General features: G+C 36.8%; 1 protein-coding gene across 2 annotated transcripts in view; it reads right to left on the bottom strand.

The window, feature by feature from the left end:
* rab6ba (RAB6B, member RAS oncogene family a) overlaps positions 1–18,593 on the bottom strand; it is a 494,609-nt gene that overhangs the window by 86,447 nt on the left and 389,569 nt on the right. For both annotated transcript variants that reach the window (XM_051923573.1, XM_028794772.2), the window contains exon 6: positions 223–316. In XM_051923573.1, the coding sequence (XP_051779533.1) occupies positions 223–316 (94 nt within the window). The remainder of the gene's footprint in view (positions 1–222; positions 317–18,593) is intronic.

Genomic DNA, 18,593 nt, shown 5'->3' with positions numbered 1-18,593 from the left:
CGTAGGTAGACTTTTCTTTTTATTCTATTTATACTTTAAAATTTTTTTTTTTTTCGATATATAAGTGGGGTCACTCTTTTTTGATATATAAATTGATGGTGTCACTCTTTGGGACACAAAGATGCCCATAACAGTGTTGTTTAAATAATAATGTTATTACTTCTACTGCCTCTTTCATTTATTTATACAATAATAAAGATAAGAGTTCTATCTTGTAGTTACCTGTTTCACATTGTAGCCTGTCTTGGCACTTGTTTCAATAAACATGACGTTCAGTTCTTTGGCTTTCTTTTCTCCTTGTTCAATTGTAATTTGCCTGCAAGAAAAAAGATGATACGATATCATTAATAATTAAACAAATATATGATGAATGATATTCAGCTTCTCTTTGTTAGGTGATTATTATCTATCAATTTGACTACACTGAGCCCCTAGCAATCACCATGTTTAGAGAAATATAGAAAGTTGTCAATCACTTTTGAATACATCCAAAATGGAGGCTACACCTCATTCAGGAAACTCATGGGTCTTCAAGAATATTTACTTCAAAAAGAAAACCATACTGATGTTCTATAAAACTGTCTCATCATGTATGGTAGCAGAATCTGGAATATTTACTGTTGACACCTAAAAGCTGAAACATTCCATCAGTGCTACCAGTAGAAGATTCTCTGTATCAACTAGAAGGATCTGTCATTCATCCCACGATTTTCAAAGGGCCAAAATGACCTGCATTGAAGCTATGATTTTGTAGAACTAACTCCTTAGATGGGCCACTGTATCAAAATGTTCAGCTATCATTAACCCAGACAAGTCCTTTACTCCCAGCTATACTAAGGTCACAGAACCAGGGATTGACCAAATTAAGTACTGTAATTCAAAAACAATCTCAATGGAAGATTAATATTGCTAGGTAAGAAACCTTAGTCATGGAAAATACCTTGTGATGCCGTCTTAATCCATGAAGCAGCAATTTATTTTTAAGACTGTATGCCTCTATAATGAGTTAGACAAGGAGCGGCAGAAAGAGAAGGAGCAGAACCAACATTTGTAGAAGACGCTCCCAATTGGAACCCTTGCTTCAACTGTATGAAGATCACACTTACAACCTACGCCTATTATTCTTGTTTTGTGATCTATCTATCTATCTATCTATCTATCTATCTATCTATCTATCTATCTATCTATCTATCTATCTATCTATCTATCTATCTATCTATCTATCTATCTATCTATCTATCTATCTATCTATCTATCTATCTATCTATCTATCTATCTATCTATCTATCTATCACATTTACTCTTCTTTCTACTTCAGAAAAATAATCATCTATCTGTACCATAGTAGTACATCATTACTGCTTTGTAATTGAGGTGAAAGGTCATTGATCATTTTTGGAGTCAAGGGTCACATTAATAACTCCACTTGTTCACGTTGTTTTCACTTTTGACATATTACATTGCTGAACTCTGGCTCTGTTTCAAAGAAACAGATGCACACAGTTCATTTATTTCCAAGTTAGATAGCTTACTATATTGGGAGAATTACCATTGTTATAAATTCCCCAACATGATCAAGGATTCAGATTGTTCTGTCCTGAGCCAAATAACCAATGGTGGAGGCATCAGTTGGTGATTCCCTAGGTCCCAATCAAGATAATGGGGTTGTACACTTTTTCCTCTATTGAGAACACAAATTCATTGGGCTTTTCTGAATGTTCTCTCAAACAGGTCATCCCATGACATTATATTATACTAGACATTAAGCCCGTTACAATAACGTGTGCTAGATTAGTAGTGCATTCTCTTTGATAATTTTTTTACGCTAATTTTCCTTTTCTTCTATAGATCTATTTGCTTTTCTGAGTTTTTCTCTTTTAGCATTTTTCTGACGCTCATTTTCTTTTTTGTCTTTTTTAGGTGGCATCTTGTTAGTAGATAGTCACAGTTATATAGTCTTGTACGTCCGTAATATTTTCTGTTACAGTAATACTGGCTTGTATGTGGCTGTAATATGCATCACTGTATTGTGTGCCTTTAATTTTCTCTCGCAGTAATACTGGTTTGTATTTCTGTAAAATGCGTGTAATTTTCTCTGACAGTAATACTGGCTTTGATATCGTAATATGCGTTTCATTTTCTGTCACAATAGTGGGCAATCAGCAAATTCTCCCCAGCAACTGATGTAATGTGTGGTGTGCAGTTGATAATCGTGCTTGTGGCGTCTCTTCAGGAAGTACTGTGCAGTACCCCAGCCAAGTATTTTAATCTGTGCTGGCATGCAGCTAATTATTGTATGTGTGGTGTCTCCCCAGCAACGGATTTTATGTGCGTGAAAATAAATCTACTTTTAAAAGTCATCCTATTGTAATATCATGAAAATTCGTATATTTAGGAAAACCCCTCCAATGACTGACACTTTACACTTTACCGGGCCAGGCTTCTTAATCGCAAATCTGACATCCTCAGAGTGAACACTTGCACAACAACAAACACTAATCCTACCTCTTTGGGGAAGCTGGTCTCCGCGTCTCAGTACTCGTTTGGATTTTTTGTGCCTTTTGTTTTAAGTCTTACCTCATTTACAGAAATCCGATTGGATCGACCGTGCGATATTTTATAGGTCCCGCCCTCTCTGTCTTGTGTGACGCGTCAGGCAGCCTTTGAAGCATCTGCTCAAAGCACTGCACCGTGCCCCGCACATGCGCACTTCACCAGAAGACACACACACACGGACACTGGACGCACGCAGGGGTTTTATTAAAGAGGATGAGGCTCATGGCATATTAGCTATGGCAAGTAATGGTCTCATATTTTTTGTGGCTTCTTATTTGAACAAGAAACCAAAAGAAAATACTAATAAAGTAAAACTTCTAATAGTAATGAAGTGAAGGGGAAATCACTGTATTTATATTACATGTGCTAGACTTTGATTTTGAAGAAATATGGATGGCAATGTGAAGCTAAATTTAAATAAATATAAGCTTGTAGCTTCTGATAAGACTGGGAGATCTGAAGCCAATGTAAGGTGCTAGATATCATGATGACTGAGAAAACTGCAATTTCAGCAGAATTCAAGAAGGACTCAATACATACAGTATGAATTGTGTATCAAGATTGATTTGCTATGGGTAGTGATTGAAATTGCAAACAGATCTTAAGTCAAATGAAATGTTTATACAGAAGCAAAAGGGCTTTCATTTTGAGTGGGAATTGCAATTGAAGTAGAGAACTGAAGATCATTTTAGTGTGGAAAATAAAATAAAAGAGCACAGTTAAATAGAGATTTGGATATGAAATAAACATTTTAATCATGATTTATAAGGTAGTGTTGCATATTATATGCAAATAAGTACAGGGAAGCTTTTCAGTTTAAACTAGTGAGACATTTGTATTTTAGTGCCTTAAAAACTGAAAAAAACTGAATAATGGAGTATTCTTTCAATCCTCTCTTCTAACGTTTCATAAATCCTGGTTTTAATACTCTGGGATTTACTTATGCATATTTTTTGAGAACTTTTGGGAGTTTGATTTTCTTTTCATCAAGGTGGTGACATCCCTTTTTGCTATCCATGAGTCCACTGGATTGCAGTACAAGATGTCATCACCCTATCATTGTTTAAGAAAATGGTGCCATAAGATGAATATCCAAGATCTGCAAAAACCTTAAGCCTCTAAACGTTTTGTGAATGGATTCTAAACATTTTTTGACTGCTCATTTTTGGGAGTTTATGTTGGCTTTGATACTGAGCTTTGCCTCAGTTTTCACTTATTTTGGTTATTTTTTTCTCTGAATTTACACCCAGTGTACATATTTCTTGTTAAAATCTCCCTGAGATTCAATATATTGTGGGCATTCACCATGGCAAGCCAGATATTATGATTACTACTGCCTTTGACATGCTATACTAAGTACAGAGATGCCATCTAGTTCCTGAGAAATGATAAGCAGAGTAATTTTCTGCAAAACTCATGAAACAAATTGCATTTCACTTCCACTGAAATTCATACTTTTCACATAAGAAGAAGGTGTTTAGTCCTGTCTTTAAGCAATTACATCCTTTAATTCTGCATGCATCTGTCTATCATTTAGTATTTTAATAAAGAGTTCCAGTAAAAAAAAAAAAAAAATCACAGACTCCTGTCATGTGTAGACATTTTTATTCAGCCTTTCAGACGTATTCTGATAATATGATCCTCACTTTGCCAATTATGATGACAGCCTTGACAACTGCAATGCTAAAGATGCATCAAAGACAGAAAAGAAACTTGGAACTCCATGATGCTTGTAAAAATGCATATCCTCAAGTTCTTCTGCAGACACCCAGAATCAGGTAATGGCTGGGGGCCAGCTCCCCTTGTAGTGAGATTTTCCAGTAAAGGAAACACGATAATGAGCATGATGGTGTGTTTTAATGTGTTGTCATGTGGAAAATATGCAGCATGTTAAATTTTAAACAATGCACTTCTATGAGGTGGTGTGAATGAGAGGCATACATGAAATTGATCTTACTATAGTGTGACAGACACATGCATTATGCAGCCACAGTAAAGAATACAAGTAAACATGGAGATGTGAATGAGGCTTTAGGGGAGCATCAGTCCTTGATTTCCACACTAACAAATCTCTTTTTCTATTGAGTTTTGCACATGCTAATTGCAAAATCACCTGTAAAATGAATTTTAGTGTCCATTTCACTAAACTGTATATGAATCTAAAGTTACCTGATTTACTCATCTCTAATGCCACCTGTAATGCAAAGCTCTTTTAACATTGTTCTCTTCAGACCACAATTTATGCCATATCCATTTAGGCAAACATTAACAATTGGAGTTAGAAACCACAAAATCACTAAAATATTTTCCTATACAGATACTGGGTACATTTATTGTAATGGAGTGGTTACTAACCTGTTTTCCTATCCACCTTCCACTGATTTTTCACCTCTGCTCCTTTCATCTTTCTTCTACAAGTTCTGCTCACCTTTCTTCCTTTCCAAAGAGTACAGTGGTAATTTTCTACTGACCCTACAACTGGTAGCCATAACATTAATTTCAGTTATGAAGAGAATGGGGATCATATATACTTGTGAAGGAGGTTTCTTACAGAGGTGTCTTCTGGTTGCACTGCACTAAACAACTAAACATTTCAGCCAAAATGCTGATTTCCTGTGATGTGTAAAATGGTCAATCTAATAGGATCAATAATGGAAAAGTGTGAAAAAAGATGCAAACAATTTTTTTGGATTAGCAGAAAGAGTAGTCAGAAACAAACCAAGTCATTAAACAAAATAAACAGGGGGAAACCAACTGTTAACACCAATCCATGCAGTGGTATCACTACTGCTTTGCAGTAAGGAGATTGTGGGTTTGCTTCCTGGGTCCTACCTATGTGGAGAGAGCTTTGAGTAGTGAGAAAAGTGCTATATAAATGTAAAGAATCATTATTATTATTAAAAATAACAGGCTAAATATGTGATCAAGAGTTGAAACTAGCACTCTAAATTTGTTAAATTCTTCCTATAAATAAATTTAAGGAAATCACAAGTAATTTGTTATTGTCTTTTTTTCTAAAGAATGCCCATCAAAGATAGTGCATTGCAATCTTATACTGCATTAGCCTGATGATGCCACATCTAGCAACACTAGCAAAACACATGCCTGGCAACAGACACAGTTATTATAAACAGTACGGCAGAAAATGCCCTCATGTCACAATTACAAAATAACGCCACGATGGCATCACCAAAATAATGATAAATATCATAAAATAAGAAGAATATGAATTACAAAACCCATCCAGAGATTTCCTGACTCTTACAATATACAGATAGAGTTATAATCTATTGCACACATCACAGTTGGGACACCTATCTTAAACTCAGACACTGCATCCCTTACTTTGGCACTTTCTCTTTTCTCAACAGTCTCTTCTTCCTACATTTTCAGAATTAGAAGTGAATATTCAGTTTTTCACCATATCAGGGGCTTGAATTGCCTTCCTAATATAACTGAAACTGGTGTGGAATACAAAGCATACCATTCACTGCTTGCTTACTCGTCAGCCATGCACACAGAATACTTTGAGCTCTGATGTAGTCAACAAATTTCAAGGTCAAACAGATAAATGTGGAAGGGCTAGAACAAAGGAACACTTCCAGGCTGAGTGAAATTGCAAGGACCTCATCTCTCACTGAATTTACACTTCAAAGCTTTTGGATGTCAGTGTTCAGTTTATTTTTTTATTTTTTCAAGATACATAAAGCCACACTTTCAAGAAGCAGACTTTAAAAGCCATCTTCACAGGACAGCTTTGCATCTATGAAGGTTCCAATACTAGATAAGAGGGACGGTGCTGATAAAAAAAATACTCACAGGCTTACATCTTCTCTGGGCTGGGGTAGACCATTTTCTCAGATGGATGGACACGTCATTACAGTTCATCATTTTGCCTTTTTTCTCTCAAGGCATATCGATTTGTTATTAAATTGAAAAAAAAAATTGGCAGCATGCCACAGCACCTTTATTGTAGTGCTTCATGACGCTATCACTAAACAGAGTCAGATTACAAGAAGCTTTAGCAGCTTGTTATGCACATAAATTTATTTACTTATTAAAGCAAGTGATATTTACCGGTTCTCAGGAATGATTTCCTATTTATTCAAGATCTTAGGGTCTTAGGGTGTTTTTTACATATTTGTAACCATTTTACTAGTTTACCAATAAAACAATAATAGTTTATCTTAAACCTTGCAACAAAGATTGTGTTGTTTTAAAGCAAGCCTTGGCCTTTCTAAGTTAACTGTATCCTGCATTTATAAAAAGGTTCAAAATTTTAATATGATTTATCAGGATCACTCTTGAATAAAAGCGGGATCTAATATCTATCTATATTCAGTCAAAATATTTACAGTATATTAATTGATAATTTCATATATTTTAAATGTAATGCAAAATTTTGCAGTTTTACTACAATGACTCACTTCAACTCTCCTTATCTAGATGAGACTTGCAATTTTTATTTAATATCAAAGGCTGCTTCTCCAATAACATGTATCTATGCTTACTCATTAAATTCCATTTTTGTCTGTTCACCTTTAAGAGCCAAAACGATGACGAAAAAAACTCTTTGGAAGCGCCGAACACCATCTGTTACTGTAAATTCTCAGGAGAAAGCAATCTTCAGGCACTGACACTTGAAAGAGATTGGTCTCCAAATAGACGCAAGCGGGTCTTTCCTACACCAATACAGTGTGTGTACATGACAGACATCATTTGCCAGGATCAATATTAGATTCAGAAAAGGACAAGCAAATAAAGCAATTAGATGATTTTTCCTGAGCACTCAGAGGATGCGGCACAGGGAGCTACTTTGGGAGACAATCTGTCAAATTACTTTTGCTTATTATAGCCTTGCATGTCAGACTATTATTAAGGCTCATGCACTAAAATTGAACAATAAAAAAAAAATTGAAATTTCAATAGACTTTCTGCATCATAATAGCTTGTTCACATATACTGTGTACCACTGGCATTCAAGCTACAATTTTAAGAACTACAATGTCCTTTATTGGGAATAAAATTTGTTACAAGAAATATATAAGCAGAACTATGTCCAGATCATAGTGAAGAACATATGGTGTGTTAGAACTTTATGTATAATGACAAATACATTTTCTAACACATTCAATCAAATTAAAAGATACAAGAATATAACCTACATTAACCACCCAGTTCTCTGTATGCCATCCATCCATTATCCAACCCGCTATATCCTAACACAGGGTCACGGGGGTCTGCTGGAGCCAATCCCAGCCAACATAGGGCGCAAGGCGGGAAACAAACCCCGGGCAGGGCGCCAGCCCACCGCAGGGTGCACACACACACACTAGGGACAATTTAGAATCGCCCTGCCCGGGGTTTGTTTCCTGCCTTGCGCCCTGTGTTGGCTGGGATTGGCTCCAGCGAACCCCCGTGACCCTGTAGTTAGGATATAGTGGGTTGAATAATGGATGTAAATATAATCATCGTTTATTTTCTAAAAGTATTGGAGGCTGAAACCCATCCAAGCAGCACTTGACACAAAACAGATTTGATGAAAATTCAATTGTAGAATGTACTCACACACAAACATCCACGTTCAGTCTAAATGGGTCAATTTGTATGTACACCAATAAACAAATTTCTTTAAAAGGACATCAAAGATGACCCATACACAGAATATAAAAACACCACACAGTTAGGTGAAATTCAAACCCAAAACTCAGGCAACTATTTTGCCACTCCCAATGAATTCAGTATATTTTACTTTATTTTTACTTAGTGCACTTTCAGGCCAAAAGCACTGTAAACATTATCTACTATGATAGATACATACATTTTATAGTATATTAATTGATGATTCAATGTATTTTAAATGTAATGCAATATATTTCTCTTTTACTATAATGACTCACTTCAACTCATCTTATGTAGAAGAGGACCAATAATTATTTACTTTATTTTTACTCCGTACACTCTCAGGCTAAAAGCACTGTAAACATTGTCTAATAGATAGATAGATAGATAGATAGATAGATAGATAGATAGATAGATAGATAGATAGATAGATAGATAGATAGATAGATAGATAGATAGATAGATAGATAGATAGATAGATAGATAGATAGATAGATAGATAGATAGATAGATAGATAGATAGATAGATAGATAGATTTGCTTTTCAGCTGAAGTCGTTTCCTGATTTCAGCCCTGAGTGTCCTCTACAGGTTGCTGTTCACTGCACAGCCAAATATCTTCTAATATAAGAAACTAGCCCTCACTGAGGGACAATGGATGGAGTTCAGGGAGAGGGACTGGTGCTCGGAGGGCATGGTCATTGGCAGACTTGTTGCAACTTTCATTAAGTTTTCTGTACTAAATTACTCCAATAGACAACTTCATATCATATCTTTACATCCAAGAACGTAATGTCTGTATATTGTGAGGGATGGCCGGCCAAATATTCCGGTCCACACCTCCAGGCTGCCAGATGGAGCCCTCCCAGCAGCATGGAAGGTCCCCAAATTCCAGCAGGGCATTATGGACATTGTAGTTTTTATAAACAACCCTGCTGGATACTGTGGGGACCACCAGGAGCCACTGTAGGGAGGCTTACAGAGTGCTACGTGCCCTATAACCCGGAAGTGCGTAATGATCACATGACCAGAAGGAACGACGTGCTTCCGGGTTGAAGAAAAGGACTTTTAATCTGACCCGGAAGTGATGAGGACTTATGGATTGTTGGGCTGGAACCACTTCCGGGTCAGGGGATATAAAATGACTGTGGGAAAGCCCAGACACTGAGCTGAGCTGGGAGGAAGGGTGGCTAAGTGTCTGGGAGAGGAGGATTGAGAATACTGTATTGATTAGTGAGCTTTGTATGTGTAATGTGGAGTGGAGGGTGCTTAGTGCACGTTATTATTATAAAAATAAAAAGTCTTGGACATTTACCTGGTGTTTGGCGTGGTACCTGAGGATTCAAGGGAGCAATAGCGTCCCCTACTGTTACAATATATATGTCGTACATATGTAAGTAACATAATTCATAAGCAATTTTATTGTTTTTTCATATTTATTGTTAAGATAGTTGTAATTTAAAATGTATTCTTTGCAACCAGTAATACCTAATACCTAATACTATTACAGTTCATGACTAGTGCCTCTCGTAACATTGTTGAAATTGCATCAACATGCTTTTCTAATGATAGTGTCATGTGAGTAATGTTTTAAGTACAAAACAGTATTTTATTCATTGTTATCAGTTACAGTATAATAGTGTTCATTGCAGTTTACTCTCCATATCATTGTCATACAGTATTTAGCTCATTCATGTTCTTAGTTATTATCTGCATTTTGTTGTAGCTTTAAATTAATATTTATAATATGAATATGTCCTTTTTTCCTCCATTATGTTATAGGAAAATTCCCATATTCCACACACACAAACACACGCACGCACGCACACACACACACATTGAAATGTCAGACATTGTGTCCTTTTAAAGCATGTTCAATAATGCGTGCACACACACATATACAGTATATACATCATCTTAATCATTATCATCTAAACAATTTCCTGAATACATGAGTGACATGGATTTGTATTTCAATAAATAATTATTTTGGACAGTATTTCTTTCTGACTGTGGCAATTTCACATCCTACAAAGAGGGAGGTCACAAGTTGAGTCTAATTATTCAACACCTCCATAACATAGATGGCGATGTCCACAAGGAAAAATTTGGTATTTTACAGAAACTCATTAAATAAATAAATAAACAAACACAGACACACATGGTCTGAACACACACCAGAATGGCTACAAAGAAAGAAAAGTTAAAAAAGAAAATATGTGACTTGGCTGTCACGGTCACAGTGAGGTATTTTAAAGGCATTTTGCTGTAGCTACAAATGAACCCCGGTAACGTTTCTTGACACAATTCTGCAGAATACTTACTTGGCAGAAAGTATTCAGTGAAGAAGCAAACCTACAGAAAAACATAGCAACATCTTGCTGAACATGCTAACACCACTGATATGTATACAAAAATATTCTGCTCGTCTCGAATATACTGCTCGTCTCGAACCACCCTTACTTAAAAGAAGAGGACGACATGCATCAAGACTCTTTGCAGTGTTGGCTCCTCAGTGGTGGAACGAACTTCCTCTTGCTGTACGAACAGCGGAGACCCTCACTGTCTTCAAACGTTGTCTGAAGACACACTTCTTTAAACAGCACTTGGGGGACTAAAGTCCCCATACTTTTTTCTACCCTTTTCTCAAAAAAAAAAAAAAAAATTGTACTAACTCCTAGTACTAACAACTTACTATTATTTTCTTCTAGCATGGTTTTGTGTACAACTTGGTCAGCGGTAACTTGTTTAATGACAGTAGATTTAATCCTAGCCTGAAAGACTGAAGAACAGTCGTAGACTACTAAGCACTGTTGTAAGTCGCTCTGGATAAGAGCGTCTGCTAAATGATGTAAATGTAAATGTCATATAGTAAATATTTATATACTGCAGAATTGTTAGCCTTATAAAGGTTAATAAATCTCTTAAAAATGAATGATATAAACAAATGTTAAAATATGAATATACTGTATTTTATGAAATGATACAGAGGCTCTGATCCCTGGGTAGGGAAAAGCAACACATTTCAACAACATGGCAGTGGTTATGGGTGGATAAAATGCAGTTAATTTACTCTGAATAGAAAAAGGCTTAAAGAATTCAGATACATGTATGTAGATACTTACGAATTTGTGAAAGACAGACGTTCTTGTATCATGAAAGAGATTATAATAAGCCACTCAGTGACTTGTAAGAGATAGGCAGTGCATAATAAATAGCAAGAGGGGTGTGGTGGTCATTGAGATCTGAAATGATTACTTTTAGGAATAATTAAAACTAATTAATGTGTCATCCTCAGAAGAGAATGTGCTGGAAAAATCTACAAGGGCTAGAGTGATTTCTATGGAAGAGAAACTCCTCAAAAGCGAGACTGTGGGGAAGTGCTAGGTGTTGTGGAGTGGTCCTCCTTTATAATATTGCCTTGATGTGTGGAGACATTGTCAGAATGATGTGATGATCCATTGTTATAAAAGAGGAGAGAAGAGGACATGCTCCAGTTATTCAGGAATCAATACAGACTGCTACCTGGTCAAGAAATAATCATCTAATTGTCCTTGCACCAATATATGAAGGATAATAGAAGTTTGCTAATCCTGTACTATATACTTGTTTTATGGACTTCTAGAAAGACTATAACTGCATAGCATGACAAAGGAGCTACAGGAGTGTGGAGGGTGAAGAGAAACCCCTTCACAACAGTCAACCAAGTGAACAACACTCTCCAGGGGGTAGGCGTATCGATATCCAAGTCTACCATAAAGAGAAGACTGCATGAAAGTAAATAGAGAGGGTGCACTGCAAGGTGCAAGCCACTCATAAGCCCTTAAGAATAGAAAGGCTAGATTGGACTTTGCTAAAGAACATCTAAAAAAGCCAACACAGTTCTGGAAAAACATTCTTTGGACAGATGAAACCAAGATCAACCTCTACCAGAATGATAGCAAGAAAAAAGTATGGAGAAGGTGTGGAACAGCTCATTATCCAAAGCATACCACATCATCTGTAAAACACGGTGGAGGCAGTGTGATGGCTTGGGCGTGCATGGCTGCCAGTGGCACTGGGACACTAGTGTTTATTGATGATGACATACTGTCTGCTCAAATCCAGCTAAATGCAGTCAAATTGATTGGGTGGCGTTTCATGATACAGATGGACAATGACCCAAAACATACAGCCAAAGCAACCCAGAAGTTTATTAAAGCAAAGAAGTGGAAAATTCTTGAATGGCCAAGTCAGTCACCTGATCTTAACCCAACTGAGCATGCATTTCACTTGTTGAAGACTAAACTTCAGACAGAAAGGCCCACAAACAAACAGTAACTGAAAGCCGCTGCAGTAAAGGCCTGGCAGAGCATTAAAAAGGAGGAAACCCAGCATCTGGTGGTGTCCATGAGTTCAAGACTTCAGGCTGTCATTGCCAGCAAAGGGTTTTCAACCAAGTATTAGAAATTAACATTTCATTTCCAGTTATTTAATTTGTCCAATTACTTTTGAGCCCCAGAAATGAAGGTATTATGTTAAAAAAATGCTTTAGTTGCCTCACATTTTTATGCGATCGTTTTGTTCACTCCACTGAATTAAAGCTGAAAGTCTGCACTTCAACTGCATCTGAGTTGTTTCATTTAAAATTCATTCTGGTAATGTACAGAACCAAAATTAGAAAAAAGTTGTCTCTGTCCAAATATTTATGGACCTAACTGAATGTGTCCCTTACATTTTTCCACATTTTCTTACATTCATCGACTTCCAAACCAGAAGAACAGAAACGCATTTCAGGAAATACATAGTCATCAAACTGGCCAATCAAAGGTGTAGGCGTCAGTGTAGGGTTCTCATCATGTAGTCACATTTTTGAGGAAGTGCACGTCAGGCTATGCCATATGTACAGAGTAATTACAGCATAGACTCAATGCATAAGTGTAATAAATCAGCCTTTTTTTCTCCAGTTATTCTACCAGCCACTGGTCACAGCCAAACATTTATGCTAAAGTGACTTTCCCATGCATGTTTGTCTTAGTCTGGCAAAAAGATGGTACAGTTGGCCTCATCTGAGGGCAGTCAGTCAATATAACAATCAGCTACGTTCAACGCAGCCTTATCAGGGCAGGTACACTTTGATATACTCCATTGGGTATTTCCATGGTTTTGTTTTACTCTTCTTTGTTAAAGAAAATGTCTTCAATTTATATAAACATCAATGTCAATGTTGGGTCTGACAGATGGGAGAAGTCAATGCCCATTCATATGATATTTTTTGAGATCAAAAACAGTTGATCAGAAGCAGAATAACAAAATTAGATCAAAGGAACAATCAATTGATGCAGAACAAGACTAACTGTGGGACATGTTAGTATCAGGTAAAACTGTCAAGAGTGAGAATACAACCTGCCTGTGTTATCCTATTAGATGGTGGGATTGTGTAAAGCAATTGTTTGGTAGATGGCATCTCAGAATGTTCCCTGTGCTCTGTTGGAGACAGAAGAAGATTCTAATGTCATTTAGACATCCTGGGAGACGGCATTTTCATGTGGAAAATGAAACATCACAGGCTTTTAATAAACACTTTTATAATGACTGACAATATCTATTCAATCTATCATCATAGCTAGACTGCCCCTATCAAACAGCAGTGGTGAACAGCTGATAGAGTAGATGGTATTCCATTCTTAACACCCACTTATTGGTATTATGCACTTAAACCATATTGTCCAGATCCAGCTCTTATCGATATGTGGGATGGTCCCCAGCCAAAAGGACAAATAGGACTAACTGTTGAAGATAATGTGCCACTAGTCCTTGGCAGTATGGACTACTTGATCCCGATGCCTGTCCAGTATCAGTTAGTAATAGGAATTGGTCAGTAACAGAATTCATAATGGACACTGCTAAATAAGTTTCACCACAGCAAGTCAACCAATTGTCCTGGTGGTACATTTCTGAAGATAGTGCCATAGGCAGGGTGACACCGTTTTGTATGATTTGCAAGTCAGTCTCTGTAGCTATTCCATGGTCTTACTGGATCATTTCTATTGGGTGTTGAGCCTCTTCCAAGCATTGCCCCACTGTTAAATGAATACAACAACTATACAGTGATACATTATTACCTCACTAAGACCAACATTTGTTCTCTTAAAGCTTTGAGCATTGTTCAATTATCTGTTAAACATGTAGTTAATGCCTTTTAATATACTATAAAGTGTACCAAACTTAACTTAATCTGACCCTTTTGGGTCATCACCTACATATTGTGAAGCAAAGAGTGGCTTCCGAGTGGTGCCAATGGACAGAGCAGGAATGTGAACTATGAGACTTGCATATTTGATAATGCTAATCTCCCATGAAGGTTTTCTTGTTAAACTGGACCACTGCTACTGGAATACACTACACATTCTTAAACACACTCTATACCAGGGGTCTGCAACCTTCACTATCAAAAGAGCCATTTTGCTCCCTCTTCCTCCAAAGAAAAATAGTCTGGAGCCGCAAAACATAACACAGCTTATAAACTTTTAAAAGTTTTAATCTTTTTTTAGATTTTACATGTTACAACCACGGAATACAACAAACAGAAGTGCAGTGTGCATGTGTAGGCCTACTTTGAAATAAATTTAACTGAACTCTGCAGGCCTATTTGAGTCCTTCCTATACCTGTATAAAATTAAAATAAAAACTAGCCCACTTTAATATAAATAAAACATTTAGCTGTAGCTTAGCAGCTTTAAAAAAGTAAACATAAAATTCCATTTCAGTGTGCTCTCATCCTCTTCAGGTTTCCCTCTCAGCCAGCAATCAACTGAAGCACCTGAACATACAAAAAAACCTAAATCAGCTCCGGGTCTGAAATAAATGTGTTTTTTTTTTTTTTTTTTTAAATATTAGCCTATTAAATGCTATTGTTCTCACCTGTTTAATGTGACTTCTGTTTCTGAAGTTCGCTGCAGATCATCTCTAGCACTTTGAGCTACTTTTTGTATGAAAATGTGCTATATAAATAAATGTTGTTGTTGTTCTATGTCGGGGCTATACGATGTGACTTTGACCTTCACACAGGACTGCAGGCTCATGTGTGAGGTGGGAGAGATATTTGGACTTTATGAAGTTCATTCTTGAGAAAACTTGCTCACATAAGTATGTTGAGCCAAAGATGGACAGGACTCCAAATGCATATTTTTTCATGTTCATATATGTTTCGGGAATGGCACTCCATGTATTGAAAACAAGTTTGTCGGGTTTGGGGAGGTTTTCAATATCAGTCCATTTGTGCTCTTTAGCGAGAGTAGCCTTCTGACGGGCGACTTCTTCAAGATCCGCTGTCAGGCATTTGAACTTGGACACCCATAAATCTTTATCCGCTATGCGGCCAGTTCAATTTCTAGATCGGGCTTACTTACTCCTGTGAATGCGGATGTGTTCAGCAGGGATGGGTCGATGTCCAGGGAAGGAGAGAGTGTTTTTTTTCTTTCTGAACTCACTGAATCTTTCTCTAAATGCAGCTTGCATTGCAATAATTGTACGGTGGAAATAATCACAATTTATGTGAATGTTCACTGCTTTGAACTCTCTCAGGGAGGGGAAGTGAGAGACTGAACCTTTCTGTACATCTCTGGCAAACACTGTCATCATGCGCTCAAACACCAAAACATTTAAAGTCAGAGAATAGATGCTCTTGATATTTTTATGAACGATTCTTTCATGTATTCGCCGTCTGTGAACGGCTTACCCCTCCTTACGATCTCTTGAGCTGCCACAAAACTAGCAGCTGTAGTTGATTGTGGAGAAGTGATCCACTTTTTGAAAGTATGTTTGCTCTGTTCAGCTTTCCGTTGCAGTTCCGAAATTGCTCTCTTTCGCTCATCTTCACTTGGGTATTTTTCAGTGAATGCTGAGTGCTTGTTTCGAAAATGTCTTTCAACGTTACATTTTTTGTTGTTCGATAATTTATCGCCACATATTAAGCACACCGGTAAGCCAGCGTCGTTGGCGCTGAAGGCAAATGCTTCTGTCCACGCAGAATTAAACTCTCTGTTCTCTTCTGGGATTTTTCATTTTTGGGATTTATTCATGGTTAGTGCAGGGGTCGCACACTCCAGAAGCCACCTGCAGGTAAAGGCGAGGGCTATAGACGTAGATGTGACGCATATTTTAGTTGACAAATTATAAATAAAAATAAAAATTAGATGTTAAAGTGTATAACAGTAGTAGTAGTAAATAAACATTATATATATTACATATATTATATACAAATTAAATTAAGAAATTGCCGTTATTCATTTTCATGGTTTTTTTTTTTTTGTCAAGGCCAAAAGGAGCCATTACAAGGAGGCTGAAGAGCCGCATGCGGCTCCAGAGCCGCGGGTTGCCGACACTTGCTCTGTACAATGCATATGCAGCACAAGAGATGAGAGTTGCCCAAAATATTTATAGAAGTTTTTTGTACAAAAGAAAGAAAATTCAAAATATTCAAGTCTGATATGTTCTACCTGCTACAGCACAAGTTTAGTTGCCTCTTGAAATTGGATTATGTGGTAATGTTCCTTTTAAGCAATGGATGTTATTGAATTTCTTGTGGCAGAGAATCAATAAACAACAAACGTTCACTGGGTGTTTGTGTACAGAGATAGTACTGTTCATAAAAGCCCATTTTTGTCATGCTTCACAAATTCATGAATTCCAAGTTCTGAGAGAGGCCAAGCAAGCTTAAACGATAAATCTTATAGTGTCCAGCCAACAACAACAGTCACCGTGTCATTGTATGATGACCTCATCTGAGAAAATCGATTGATTACAATGACAGTTCTTGCAAATGAGCACTCAGTATCTGAAGAACATGTAATTAACATTACTGATGTTTTATGATATTCCGAAGAGTGTTTTTTTGGAATGTAGAATAGATGATTCTGGTAGTCAGGCAGTTTCAGAAGTATTTTAGGAAAGTTCAGCCTCACAAAAATGACAACACAGGACTAGACACAAGTTTGAAATCACTGGCAGCAACCATCAGACCTGGGTAAGCTGTTCTTTTCCATTCAGGCTAAAACTCGGATTTCTACCTCTTTGGAGCCCACAAAAGAGCCATCTGGGGAAAGGTTTGAGAGTGATGACGGAATTCAAAAAGAAGTGAAAAGTGGCCATAAGTACAGCTTTTAAAGCGAATTCAAAAAGGAGATACTGTACATGCCCTTGTTTCTAGCTGGCTCAGAGTTGTTTATGTTGATGTAGATTATGTAGATAAATGAGGAGTGCAGCAAATATATCACGTGATCCTAGGAGTATGTTTAAACAATTCGATAAAACTGCCTATCCCAGCAGCAGCAGACATATAGCAAAAAATCACCATAAGATGGGATGCCAGATACACATGAATTATATTTATCAATGTGGCAATGTGCTTGCTCTGTAACACCATAATTGATTTAATTAAATTTTCAGTATGTATACAAGATGTGGGATTTTATTTACTCAGACAGCTTGCAATATTTTTGTAAATGCTCACAGAGTAACAAAGCACATTTGTGTTCAAAGCATTCTCTCAGCTGGAAAAAATACATGTCTCTCAGGAGTTTTTATTTCATTTATTTATTGCTCACTGTCAACACATTTGCTGCTGCTCATCTACAGCTGTGTCATTTCTCGTTTGTATTTAAGAGAATGACTAAGACATATATTTTTTGAAATCAAATTAATACTACAACACAGAACTAGAGTTTGTTGTTTCTACTGGTACAACCTTTTTACACAAAGGAAAGTACTATTTTTAATAAAGCATGAAGTGGTCAGAGAGCTTAACTCATAAAGGTGCTTATTCTATTGCTATTTTTTAATTAACCAAATGTTTCTACCCTTAGTGAACTAAGAATCATATATTCATCAGCAACGCAACAATGTCAAGATGCAGGACCAGTTATAAATATTAATCTACAGTAGGAAGAGTCCACTCATTTATCCACCTTTAAATCCTTTTAGTTGACGTTTCAGACATGGGGGGCCACAGCATCATAGGGCGCAATCAGTGGTACCCCATCTAGGGTTGGCTCCTGCCTTGCACCCAGTGCCAGTTTGGTAGGCTGTGTAATGGAGATTATTATTTATATTTTGCTAATTGTTTGTTAATTTGTCATATAAGGAATTAACTCGATATTGTAAAGGTCAGCCTTCTGAAAAGTAAGCATATATGCTGTGTGAAAAGTTTGAAAAAGTATAAACTTAGGAAAGCATGTTTTACTTTTAAGAACAGCTGTGTTTTATGATGTTACAAACATTTACTTAACCTTCCCATGAGTCGTCAGGAAACTCTGTTCTGATTCAGAATGTGCAATGTAACATATTGCATAAGAATGCTCTGTTATATCACACACCATTTTTGACGTAAGTTTACAAGTGATCTGTTGAGTGCAAAGCTGGAGCTTCAATATTCTA

Source organism: Erpetoichthys calabaricus, chromosome 2 (genome assembly GCF_900747795.2).
Source record: "Erpetoichthys calabaricus chromosome 2, fErpCal1.3, whole genome shotgun sequence".
In the NCBI taxonomy this organism is placed as follows: domain Eukaryota; kingdom Metazoa; phylum Chordata; class Cladistia; order Polypteriformes; family Polypteridae; genus Erpetoichthys; species Erpetoichthys calabaricus.
The sequence above is the reverse complement of the archived record's forward strand: the minus strand, read 5'-3'. Positions and strand labels throughout refer to the sequence as shown.